Source organism: Neophocaena asiaeorientalis, unplaced genomic scaffold, assembly GCF_003031525.2.
Source record: "Neophocaena asiaeorientalis asiaeorientalis breed wild unplaced genomic scaffold, Neophocaena_asiaeorientalis_V1.1 scaffold136, whole genome shotgun sequence".
NCBI classification, from domain to species: domain Eukaryota; kingdom Metazoa; phylum Chordata; class Mammalia; order Artiodactyla; family Phocoenidae; genus Neophocaena; species Neophocaena asiaeorientalis.
This window is the reverse complement of record NW_020185333.1, coordinates 8,611,770-8,625,998: the sequence shown is the minus strand read 5'-3', so window position 1 is coordinate 8,625,998 and position 14,229 is coordinate 8,611,770. Positions and strand designations below refer to the sequence as shown.

General features: G+C 36.7%; 1 protein-coding gene across 2 annotated transcripts in view; it reads right to left on the bottom strand.

The window, feature by feature from the left end:
- CBLB (Cbl proto-oncogene B) overlaps positions 1-14,229 on the bottom strand; it is a 208,584-nt gene that overhangs the window by 59,170 nt on the left and 135,185 nt on the right. For both annotated transcript variants that reach the window (XM_024735359.1, XM_024735360.1), the window contains exon 10: positions 9,639-9,842. In XM_024735359.1, coding sequence (XP_024591127.1) covers positions 9,639-9,842 — 204 coding nt within the window. The remainder of the gene's footprint in view (positions 1-9,638; positions 9,843-14,229) is intronic.

Genomic DNA, 14,229 nt, shown 5'->3' with positions numbered 1-14,229 from the left:
AAATACTGGGCAAGCTGGACATCATTAAAATGAGAAATTTCTGTTCTGTGAAAGAAACTGTCAAGAGAATAACAAAAACACAAGCCACAGACTAGAAGAAAATCTTTGGAAAATACACATATGAGAAAGAACTGTTCTCTAAAATATAAAATTAAAATTCAACAATAAGAAAACTAACAATCAGATTTTAAAATGAGCCGAAGACCTTATCAGATACCTCACTAAAGATATACAGATGGAAAATCAATATATGAAAAGATGCTGCATATCATATGTCATCAAGAAAATGTAAATTAAAACGAGATACCATTATACACCTTTTTGAATGGCCAAAATCCAGATCACTGACAACATCAAATGCTAATGAAGATGTGGAACAACAGAAACTCTTATTCATTGCTGGTGGGAATGCAAAATGCTACTGCCACTCTGGAAGAGTTTGGTGGTTTCTTACAAAACTAAACATACTCTTAACATACAATACAGCAACCATGCTCTTTGGTGTTTACCTAAAGGAGCTGAAAACTTATGTTCACACAAAAAACTGCACACAGATGTTTATAACTGTTTTATTCACAACTGCCAAAACTCATAAGCAACCAAGATGTCCTTCAGTAGGTTAATGGATAATAAATAAACTGTGGCACATCCAGACAATGGAATATTATTAGTGCTGAAAAGAAATGAGCTATCAAGTCAAGAAAAGACATGGAGGAACCTGAATGCATATTCCTAAGTGAAAGAAGCCAATCTTAGAAGGCTGCATACTGTATGATTCCAACTATAGGACATTCTGGAAAAGGCAAAACTATGGAGAGAGTAAAAAGATCAATGGCTGCTGGGGGTTTTGGTGGGGGAGATGAATAGGCAGAACACAGAGGATGTTTAGGGCGGTGAAAATACTCTGCATGATACTATATATGTCACTATACATTTGTGCAAACCCACGAATGTACCACACCAAAAGTGAACCCTACTGTAAACTATGGACTTTAGACAATAATGATGTGTCAATGTAGGTTCATCAATTACGACAAATTTATCAGTCTGGTGGGGGAATGTTGATGATGGGGAGGCTACACGTGTGTGGAGGCAGGGGGTGCATGAGAAATCTCTGTACATTCCCCTCAATTTTTTCTGTGAACCTAAAAGTGCTCTAACAGTCCTAGAAAACAAAACCAAAAAACCAACCAACCAAAAATAAAAAAAAGAAAAGTCATCTCAATGGAAAATTTCTGCTGTATTTCTCCCCCTAGGAACAGTAACAAGGAATAAGCACCTTGCTAGCTTACTAAGAATATGGATATTAACTTTGTGTGTAAACTGAGGTTCATTATTTTAAATTATTATTATTGCTGACATTCCACTAGTAACTTTGGTAAAATTTTTAGATACTACAAATTCGAAGCAATGAAGAGAAGGAAAATGGTTAGAAACTTACATACGGAGTAAGAGCTGACTGGAGTAAGAGCTCTCTTTGAGGTTTGACAGGGAGGTGGTCAATAAAACTGCAATAGGGTCTACTTTAAAGAACTGCAAACAGCCTCGCAAGTGAAATAACCCCAAGGGCCCTCTCCATTAAAATGTTAAACATTATTAGCTACGTAGAGCTATACTGCTTTTCCCTGAAGTACCTTTTATAAGAGGGACATAATCTCCTAGCCTGTGACGAGCCTCTATAACCCTGAAATTTCTTTTGAAGTTTCATATTTTACTTTAAACGCTTATATGGGTTTTGCATTCTAATCCAAATATATATGTGATTTTAATTCAAAGTTATGTTTCCCCTGTCTGCATGCAACCCCCCCCTAAATCTTTTTTTTTTTTTTTTGGCGGTACACAGGCCTCTCACTGTTGTGGCCTCTCCCGTTGCGGAGCACAGGCTCCGGACGCGCAGGCTCCGCGGCCATGGCTCACGGGCCCAGCTGCTCCACGGCATGTGGGATCTTCCCGGACCGGGGCACGAACCCGTGGCCCCTGCATCGGCAGGCGGACTCTCAACCACTGAGCCACCAGGAAAGCCCTGCCCTTAAATCTTGTAGCAAAATGTAAACCTGAAGAAGTATGTCACGTTGATTATAGTGGCTTCTTATGCCCTTTGGTTCATTCAGCCGTGTAACCAATTTTGAGAAGTCAGGGAAGAGTGACATATAATTTAGAAATATTTCCATAAAAATGGCTGAGAAACAAGAACATCCTGAGAATTAAGGGAATTATCTTTAGCCACTGAAAAATGCCCTCATGTGAAAGCCCTGTTGCTGGCAAAATACCAGTTACAGTAGCTTTGAACATTAAGCAATTGCTATTTCGTTACTTAAGTTCTTCACCCTACTTTAGAGAATATATACTTAATCATTTTTTTAAATTAATTTTTATTGGAGTATGGTTGATGTACATATATCCACTCTGTTTTAGATTCTTCTCCCATATAGGTCATTTACAGAGTATTGATTAGAGTTCCCTGTACTTAATCATTTTAATTTACTTATGTAGAAAATAAGACTATTGTAAGCTTATCTAAATTACATAGTCCTTAAAATAATATGCCAGCAGACATGTTGGCAATGTTGCATTTTCTCTGCGTTTTAAATCTATAAGATTTATCAGTATTTAAATCTATAAGATTACAGTAAATTTAATGTGGTCATGTAATGTAATCATAATTATGTATACATTAATACAGTAAAGAAATACAACCAATTCTTGCCAAACCAATCCAGTTGTGGTGTCTATTTCTCCCTAAATAAACAATGACAGGTAATAGTATCTAAAAGAAAAAATACTTCCGTAGACATCTCAAAAATACTGATATTTAATTCTCAGAAGCACAGCAATATTGTAGGAGTCTTAAATAACACTATATAAAAAATAATGCTAATAACAACTGATACTTAACATTTACTATGTACCAGCACTGTTCCAATGGCTTGACATTCATTAGCTCATTTAACCTCAACCCTCAGAGGCAGGGTTTCACAGACAAGGTCACTGAGGCACAGGGAGTTAAATAACCAATGCAGGCACATAGATACTAAGTAGCAAAACTAGAACATGAACTCAGGCTGCTGGACTCCGGGGACCATAGCTCTCTGAAGAATAGTACAGTTAAGAACAGTGTCACCACTGATCATTCAATGAAAAAAAAGAAAAACAAAACTTTCTCAATGGCATATAACATAGGTCAGGTACTATCCAAGTCTCTGAGGAAGAGCAAGGCCCACCATGAGCTCACAGTCTACACCACAGGAGGCCAACCCAAAACCAAGTACAAGAGTTCAAGTGCTAGCTTCTCCTAAACTACTACATATTCAAACTATTTTTGAGGAATATGTGACAGCGTCTTCAAGGTCCCCAACCCCTGGGGACCGGACCCCACAGCAGGACGTGAGCAGTGGGCGAGCGAGTGAAGCTTCATCTGTCGCTCCCCATCGCTCGCATTACCACCTGAACCATGACCGTCCCTGGCCCCGGTCCATGGAAAAACTGTCTTCCACGAAACCGGTCCCTGGTGCCAAAAAGGTTACGGACCGGTGCCCTATATCATCACATTGCACTTGGACACGGTAGTTTTTTTCTTTGATATTCACATACTAATATAGAAAATGCTACTATTCTGCGTGGAGAACTTTAAGAAAATCAGTAAACAAAATGCAATTAAATGGCAAACAATGAACCTGTGACTTTGGATTGCTCACTGTCATCCACGACTCTGCCCGTGTTGCACAGCGGGAGAGGTGAGGACCGTTGGCATGTGGTCCGAATAATTCTTCTTAGGTGGAACTGTCCCACGGTTGCAGGATGTTTTGCATCTCTGACCCCATCCACTAAATATCAGTGGTTCCCTAGACTTTTCAGTCATTGTGACAACAAAATATATCCCCACATATTTCTGAATACCCTCAGGAGGTAGAACTGCCCATACTTGAGAACCATGTTCTACATTTCAAATGCCTTGTTATTTTTGAACTTCACTTTTGTTGTAGATTTTGTCCTTACTGCTCCAGCATGTACTTGAGCCCTGAGGTTGGCATCTAAGTCACATTAAAAAGTAATAGTTGCCTAAGAACACTGCAAAAACACTGTGATCTATACACATGAATTCTTTCCTCAGGATCAGGAGTACTATGGATCCTTTCTTCACACATTATTAGGAAAAGCGAGAATTAGATGATATATTGTTTTCAATCAGCAATATGTATTTTAATTGGTGATAGCAGCATTAGGAGAATATATAAAAAAAAAGAAAGGAAGGGGCTTCCCTGGTGGTGCAGTGGTTGAGAGTCCGCCTGCCGATGCACGATGCAGGGGATGCGGGTTCGTGCCCCGGTCCCGGAAGATCCCACGTGCCGCAGAGCGGCTGGGCCCGTGAGCCATGGCCGCTGAGCCTGTGTGTCCGGAGCCTGTGCTCCGCAATGGGAGAGGCCACAACAGTGAGAGGCCCGCGTACCGAAAAAAAAAAAAAAGATAAAGGAAGAATAATTCCTTTGACCTCTGGTCACATCTGTTTTTCCTCTTATATGGTCATTCATTAAAATTTTAAATATTGTTTTAAGAAAATATAATGTTTAAGAGCAAAGGAATTAATCTCAGTTCATACACTAGGTCAGCCTGTCAACATATCTTGTATCAAATCTTTATTTGTAATTTATGTGTTTCATGAATAACATTTTCTATCAAAGTAATTGCTAAGGAACTGCTGAGATTCTGTACACCTTTGGCAAAATGGAACAAAATTCTGAATAGCAATAGACATGTTTTCTTAGCTTTGATCTGACTGAAGTCAAAGAGAAGGATGTGATCTTATTGATCACACCCTGGACTTCCTCTAAGGGCTCACTCAGATCCAATTATCCTAGAAATTCTGACAGCTTGAGAACTCCGGCAATGGTACAATTTCAAGCAAAACCTGCAACATCTTCTAGTGAAACTCATAAAATAGCCTATATCTAGAAAGGCAACCAATACACTGTATTATAGATGTATAGGTTCTATTTGCTTCTGTACGATTAGCATTACTAAATAAACTTATAAAACAAACAATAAAACTACATTCTATATGCTCAGTATGCTACTATTTATAAACTCCAGCTGCAGGACATCACCATGGCAACAGGAACATACAAACAGCTCAGTTCTCTATGCTATGATGGAAGCATTACTAATTTAAAGAATGCAATATGCTTAAGACAGACAGAAACAATTTCACAATATAGCCATCAACCTGCTCATAAAAGAGGAGAAAGACAGAGATGAGTATTTGAAATGGCAGATAAAAGAAAACTGATTCCTTTTGCTGGACCATGACTGACAGTCACTCGTGGAGTTGAGAAAATGAAATGTTTTTAAAATGAATGAATGAATGAGGCAACAGAATGACTGGAAAAAACAGAATGGAAGAAAATCAGGTAGAAGAGCTATTGTGTCAAAGTGATCTGTGATATTTGTTCATAGCCTCATCTATAAGACAGAACTGAATAGAATCTATAATTTGGTATTTTGTAACAGATATACTCAGTCTTCAGATTGGAATGAAAAAGATGCACAAAATCAGGCCACTGCCCTCACAGACCACGTGAACATGCATGTGCATTTGTTATTTCACTTAATAAATGCTAGGTACCAAGAAACACAAAGATAAATAAGATATTGGCACTGGCCTTAAGAATTAATAATCTACGTAAGAGGGAAGACATATGGGAACATATGTATATGTATAACTGATTAACTTTGTTATAAAGCAGAAACTAACACACCATTGTAAAGCAATTATACCCCAATAAAGATGTTAAAAAAAAAAGAATTAATAATCTAATGGAGAAGACAGTCCTCTAAATAAAACATAACAATTTAGTGTAACTCCTGAGGTACAAGTACTTATAAAGTATTATGGGAGCATAACACCATAGCAATGTTTTTCCCAATTATTCAGAAAGAATTGATGCTTGTATCTACAGTAAAATTTAGGTTTTATTGAAAGTTAAGTGGCAGTGATTTACAAAATATTATAAAATTCACAATCTGTTTAAAATTGACTAGAGGCAGATCAGTGCACATAAATACATTTAACTGAAATATGATTCCTCAACTTAAATGATTACAGGTTCTTTAAATTTCTCCAATCTCTAACTGCCATAAGAAAGTATGGAAATGACACTGACTCGAGTGAAAGCTTTGTTAAATGACACTGCTGACTGCTAGGACAATAATGTCTGTGAGCAGCACCAGCCTTCTCTTTTTTGAGTAAACTAAAGAGAAGATCATTGTCAAAACCTCTCAGCTCCCTCAAAAAAAAAAAGCTCACCAGTGTGCCAGAGGGAACACAACATGCATGGTTTGAGAGTGCGTGAAAGATCAGGGAAAACCACCAGTCACCTTTCAATGTCCTGTGTTCATTTTATGTTACCAGGGATTCCCTTCAATTGTCAGCGCTACTACTGAAGCAAAGCTCAAGCTTCAACTTAAGTCAGTGGAAATCAGGCTGAAACTGCAACCTTTCCCAAACTCATATAGAGTAAACTCCATTTTCACCAAAGCAGTAAGGTGTACCAAGTTCTTGAAAGAATTACTCTTAAGGCCCGGCTCCCCGTCCCCTGACAGCAATCACTGAAGGAAGAAAGCCCATTTAGTAAAGAAAATTGAAATGCCTTTTTCCTAGCTATAAAACATTACCACCTCGTTCACTGGAACTACCTGAGCTGTTGTATGTTTCTCAAATACTTTTCTGTCATTCCCTATTATCCATGCATTCAATAAACATTCTTTAAATGCTTTAAGGTACCCTAGACCTGAGGACTGAAATGTTTTTCTTCAAGGGCCAGATAGTAAATATTTAAGGCTTTGCAAGCCAAGATGCAAAATCAAGGAAATTATGTAGGTACTTAAAAAATCAGTTAAATATACAACCATTTAAAATGTAAAGTTATCATTAGCTCACAGAAAAACAAAAAACAGGGCACAGATTGCTGATTTTAGTGCTAGATCACAGTCAAATATTCAGACCAAGCTAAGACCATTAGGTTACTAAATTAAAAGAAAAGGTCTTTTGCAACAAAACCTAGCTGCTTCTAGTAAGAACCTGCAGGAATGATCTAATAACGCTCTGTCCAATATAATTATCTGCTGGATATTAGTTATTTCTATTATATCTATCTATACTAGATATTTCAATACCTACAGAAAATGGTCCACATCTTTACAGTTCAACAGGGTAGCCACTAGACACAAGGGGCTGTTGAGCATTTCAAATATGTTGAATGGACTAAAGAATAGAATTTTAAAATTTTATTAAATCTTAGTTATTTAAAATTTACATTTAAATAGCCACATACAGCTAGTATATGGAAAAACGGATGTAATAGTTTTTTTATATGTCAATTAGCAGGGCCTAATTGAATTTGCTTGGGTTTTTGGTGACCAATTAGGGCATACATATCTTTACAGGTTAATACCAACAGATCACAGTTCAAATTGTTCTTAACTTCTGGTTAACATTTCATTGGGAGTTGGTAACTATTCGTGATGTACATTATATTATAGAACTGAAAAGACCTTCAGAGAACACAGACTTGTACTCTATGAAGTACAACGTGTGCAGCATGTTCCAAAGAGGGCAAAAGAGGTGTATTGCATGACGGCTCATAACTACAGTTTTGAAGTTAGGAAAAAAGCACCAGTTCTGCTTTAGAGTAGTACTGGGATCTTAGGCAAGTTATTTTACCTCTTTCTTCTTCAATTTCCTCCATTGTAAAACAGGACAGTAACAGGAGCTTCTCTACTGGATTGGTGGCATGATTAAATGAGATCAAGGACTTAAGAACACAGAACACTGCCAGCTCACTGAAATCAAAAATGTTACTACTTTATTAAAATAACGTTGTATGACAGGTATTTTGGGATACAGTCCACAATCTGACTTGGTAGAAACCATTTCATCACTCAGCATGTAAGGAAGCTACATATGGAGTGTTGGATATGTCACTGTTATTTTTATCCAGCAGACACAACTTTGAATTCTGGTTTTACAACCTCCTAATGTAGCCATGTCACATGACTAGTCTGAGCCTCATTTCCTTATCTGAAAATGAGAAGAATATTTACCTCTTCAAGTTGAGAGAATAAAATGTGAAAAAGTTTTGCTCATATACATATTAATGTTGGCTACTGATTGAGTTCATCTTAAAATCAAGTCTCAATTCCCTGTTTCAATTTGAGATTTTTTTTTCTTGTTCATCCTTTAGGGTTACTGAGGGATAACTACTTCCTTTCTTCCATCTCTTGGGCCAAAGGGATCACAAACTTCAAAAGTAAAAACTGAATGTAGCTGTCAGCATTAGAGGACAGAATCAAGAGTAGTTTCTCTTGAGAGAAACTATGACTATGAGAGTTAAATTATGACATTTACGAAAAACCAATGAGGTGAATAATAAAAATCACCTCAGACCAAAGTAGAATTTGAGAGTAGCCATGTTGGTGGTATTAACATATCTCCGTATGTAGAAATTTGCTATTTAAAAATCCTAAGGATAAGTACCTGGTGAGCATGGAACACTGGAACACAGAAGATGCAGGAGGCCAAGAAGTAAATTTTGACACAGCCGTAAAGAATGGGTAACCCCCAAATCACCTCATCTGTTTCCTGCACCAAGTGTTTCCCTACCACAGAGATGGATGCATATGGCAAATACAATCTTCTGCCATTACACTTTATCATCGTTCCACCTAGATGGCAAATAGGCTGCATATTACCTGCCAAATCCTAATGAATTGCAGTGGAGGTTCTATAAGGCTGTGCAGGCCACGTCTGAACTCAGCAGGAATGAGAACCATGATTGATTAGCCATGCCTGCCATCAGAAGGAAGCGGGGGCGCCTTCATACTGTGTGTGCAGATGCTTTCATAACACTCGCTACCACTTCTCTGATTTTAGGAGCAAAAAACTTCTGAGTGTCATCTGAATTTCATGTATCTTTTTGTACAGAGAATAGCCTGATAGCTGAGAGTCCAGCTCTCTTGATCATTATGTTTCTGGTTTGTTAATTACTCAATTGGCATTCTGGTTCATTGACTAGTCTCTTGTGGGCTTGGTTGCATAAACTCCAACTGGGCAGCAGCATCCATTCCCACTGAACTGACAAAGTTAATTTTCTGAGTCTGCAATATTGATAAGCAAACCCCAGACTATGGTAAATTCATAAAGGTAAATCTTATGTGACCTCTTAATAGCCAAACAGAAGGCTGGCTTTCCTGATAAGAATAACAACTATCAGACACTTCTTTTAGACTTCAACAAAGACTATTTTTCATCAGTTTCATCACTTCTAATTTTAATAATTTTCTTTCTTAAATTTTTCTTTACAGATGTGCTATTGCCAGTCTCAGATGATGTTTTTCTCTATACGGAAGCTCTCACCATCTCTCATTTTGGAGTTTAAAACCAGCGAAAGCACTCTGATTAGTCTAGTTCTTTCTCAGCCTATGATTCCATCAGCCTTTCAACATTACTTATATCTTCACCTTTCTTTCGATTCCAGAATCTTTCTTTCCCAAACCCACACTCCGTCATACCCAACTTGCGACAGCATCACTTCTTTTTCATGTCCACACAACAACTGAAAAAATCCTATGTTTTCTAGTTTTACCTTTCGAACATTTGCCAACCGATTCATCATCAAGGACTCCTCTCGGTCATCATCGTCATCCAAGTCCAGCATCGGCATTCCGAAGGGGTCAATGATGCTACAGCACCTGGAACCTTCATCTCTTGGATCAAAGGGGTCCACGATTATGGGCTCCGTTCCTTTTATTTCGCAGCGACAGAAGGGGCAGCCCTGGCCATCTGACTCCTGAACAAACACAAAAATTGTGCTGATTGGTCTTTGTTCAAATAAAACACTACTGAGAGGGGCCAAAGTTCTACTATAAAAAGAAGTTGCAAAAAATAGGTTTTCACGTAGGCAGTGGGGGTGGAGGAAGACCTGCCTTGAAGGTGGTAGAGTAGAACGGGGAACCAACAAAATATATGTTCAGTATTTAAAATTTCAAATTTTTTAAGAAAAATTTCTTTACAAAAACCTTTGATTTAGGATAAATCAAAAAGTTAGGAGCTTAACTTTATTTTACTGAATGTTCATTTACAATTTTAATGTATCAAAACTTTAGAGTCCTGCAGAAAACTGGAAATTAAATCATGTCCCTCTTTACCAAAAGGCACCAGTGCTAATTAAACATTCTATAAAAAGGACATTTTGATAAAAATTCATTATAAATAAAGTAATAGTATCAATTAGAACAATCCATTTCAAAATCAATTCTGGAAAAGTTCCTGTGCACATAACTATGGCTACATATTTCCATTTTAATTGCCTAGGTCTTTTAAAGCCTTGGCTTATAAGCAATCAGTGGGAAAAAATAAGTTTATTTTCAGAAATCATCACCTGTCCTGAGAGCCTGTCATCCTGACACAGCTCATATGGACTGTAATAATATGTGAGATATCAAGTTTTGCACCTCATCTTGTTTTCAAACTAGATACTGCAAAGGGATTTGTGCAAATACTTTTGGGCCAGAAATTCATTTACTGGTAATTACTGAAGTTTTCTGAAAATCTCCCAATTCTATTTCTCAAAAACTAACTACATTAAGAATTCACAGTTGGGAGGGAAACAGGACAAGACTGTTTTCTTGCCCTGCAGATAATGCTGACTTTTAGAGATAGATGGTATATGACATTCACCACCATATTTTTGTTTCTCCATTATACCCTGACTTTACTAGTATGTTATTTTTAAAAATTATAAAACTTATAAGATCATTTTAAGGCAGAAATCGCATGAGAGCATCATTTTTAGAGATGAGACTATGAATGAAAAGAGCTAACATCTTTAAAGAAACCATTCAGTACTTAAGATTGTCCCATGTACTTGGTACGACGGGAACGTGGTGATCTACCTGCCCTCCAGTGACACTCTGATCAGTGGTGGAGTAACACCCTCCTTTCACTGGACAATTACTTAGCATACACTCTGTGGCAGATTCTGTGGTATGTAGTTTATTCTTTCCCAAGCATCACTCTGATTAACAAACTGAACATCTCCTTTGCCAAACAAATTGTCAAAAAAAGAAAAACAAATGCTTTCTGGATTGGTTAATGAAAAGAAACTGCAACAATTCCTTATTCATCGACTGCTACATAATTTGGGAAAGAAACTTGGAATGGTAAAATAGTTGAACTAAGGTGGTATGAAGAGATACAGACAGGCTAGTACAAAATCCTTTGATGTTTACTGCCACGTGTGCTCAAGTCTGGTGAGCTTCAAGGCAACTCAGGTATTTGTTCCATCATTTTACAGATGATAAAACTGATACTTAATTCTCCCACCTTACATTGATATTTTCTAACACAGTAGCAAACATTTAAGGAAAGCTAAACCTTTCTCCTATCTTTGATAACAAGAACATTAAATGTAAGTACATTTTCAATATAGGTTGTCATCCACGTAAAATCCCCTCATTATAAAAGTCAAAATGGACCCATACTGTGTGTCTGCAGTGAATTTTCCTACGGATCTACATAAGATAATTTCAAACAGATAGTTCTAATATATAAGAGCAAGATGAGAAAGAACCAATGTACCCTGCATCTTTAATGCATGAAGAATGGAAAGTGGTATTCGTGGCCCTAAGCAGAGCAATACAAAGCTATAGTAATTAAAACAGTATGGAACTGGCACAAAAAGAGACACAGATCAATGGAACAGAATAGAGAGCCTAGAAATGAACCCAAGGATACATGGTCAATTAATTTACAACAAAGGAGCCAAGAATATACAATGGGGAAAGGACAGTCTCTTCAATAAATGGTGTTGGGAAAATTAGACAACCACATGGCAATAAATAAATAAATAAATAAATAAACTGGACCATTATCTTACACCATACACAAACATTAGCTTAAAATGGATTAAAGATTTGAAAGTAAGAACTGAAACCATAAAACTTCTAGAAGAAAATATAGGCGGTAAGCTCCTTGACATAGGTCTTGGCAAGATTCTTTGAACCTGACACCAAAATCAAAAGCAACAAAAGCAAAAATAAACAAGTGGGATTATATCAAACTAAAAAGTTTCTGCATAGCAAAGGAAACCATCAACAAAATGAAAAGACAACCTGCTGAATGGGAGAAAATACTTCCAAATCATAGACCTGATAACAGGCCAATATCCAAAATACATAAAGAACTCAGACAACTCAACAACAAAAACAAAAACAACAATCTGATTAAAAAATGGACAGATCTAAATAGACATTTTTCCAAAGATATATATATGGCAAACAGTTACATAAAAAGATGTTCAACATCACTAATTATCAGGGAAATGCAAATCAAAACCAAAGTGAAATATCACCTCATACCTATTAGAATGCCTATTATCAAAAAGACTAGAAATAACAAGTGTTGGTGAGGATGTGGACAAAGAAGACCCTTGTGTACTGTTGGTGGGTATGTAAATTGGTGCAGGCAGTATGGAAAACAGTATGGAGGTTCCTCAAAAAATTAAAAAGAACTACCATACAGTCCAGCAATTCCACTTCTGTATATTTACCTGAAGAAAATGAAAACACTAATTAGAAAAGATATATGCACACCCCAGTTCACTGCAGCATTATTTCCAGTAGCCAAGATACGGAAACAACCTAAGTGTCCATCAGTGGATAAATGGATAAAAAATTGTGGTACATATATACAATGGAATATTATTCAGCCATAAAAAAGAATGAAATCTTGCCATTTGCCACAACATGGATGGACCTCAAGGGCATTATGTAAGTGAAATAAGGCAGAGAAAGACAGATAGATACCATATGATCTCTCTTACATGTGCAATCTAAAAATTAATTAACTCAAAACAAAAATAAGTTCAGATACAGAGAACAGATTGGTGGTTGCCAGAGGTGGGGGAGTGGGTGGTGGGAGAAATGGGTGTACAGTTTTTTTCTTTAGTTTTAGTAAGTTGAATGCCACTAAGTAAAAAATTAAAATATAAAAGAGCTGATGTTCCCTGTGTCTTTCATGCATGAAGAATGGAAAGCTGTACTCTGGGCCCTAAGTAGACTCTTCATGCATTTATACATTTTTTTTTAATTATTACATAAATTTTCAAACATAAACAAAAGCAGAGAAAAAAGTGTAATGAATCTGCATGTACCTATCTCCCAACTTAAACAATTATCAATTCACACCCAATTTTTTTTTGGAATTTATTTTTTTTATACAGCAGGTTATTAGTTATCCATTTTATACATATTAGTGTATATACGTCAATCCCAATCTCCCAATTCATCACACTCCCCCCGCCAATTCACACCCAATCTTGTTTCAGCTATATGTTTACTTGTTCCCTCTGCCCCTGGATAATTTTGAAGTACATCCTACACATTACATAAATTCATCTGTAAACGTTTTAGTATGTGTACCTAAAAACCAGAAAATCTTTTAAGACCTAAGTATAATACAGTTATCATAACTACAATTAATCTATTCAATCTAAATAATTAAAGTCATATTATTTTTGAGTACAGTGGCTAGAATGCATAATCAACTGTATTCCCCTTCAAAGACTTCCTTAGAACCTCCAGGGTCAGTTTGCATGTTGTTTGGTTAAGGATGACTTCTGGTTTATGTGATCTATTTCCTGATAAAGGGTAACTGAAAAGATTGTGTTTGGAAAGGGAAGGAGGTGAAAGGCAATAATAGCATCTTGATGGTACAAGAAAAAGAATGGGAACAGTTCATCTAAAACTGAATTTAGGTTTTTCGCCATCTCTCCTACCTTAAAGTTTAATGCTATACAAATTACTGATGTGAGAGTAGCTGCTTTATGAGTATATGTCACAAAATATATTTTCGGTTAAGCTTTATCTTTGTTGAGCATTTACATTACTTACTAGGATCAAAATCCAGCTGCAATGTACTTCCATTTTGATTTGCAAACACAGATCACACAACATGCCTCCTCTAATATGACTTCACCCACCACTTTCTCTGTAAACTGACTATTGTCATATGCAAATTAAGTTTGACCATATTGTCAAATTTGGTACTCATAATCTCAAATTTTGGTGCTGTTTTGGTACTCCATCTCATTTCTGTCAGATGGTTGACTAAACACATATGAAGAATGTCTTCGATAGATACCTAACTCTTCAGGATTGTGCCTCAATAATTAAAAT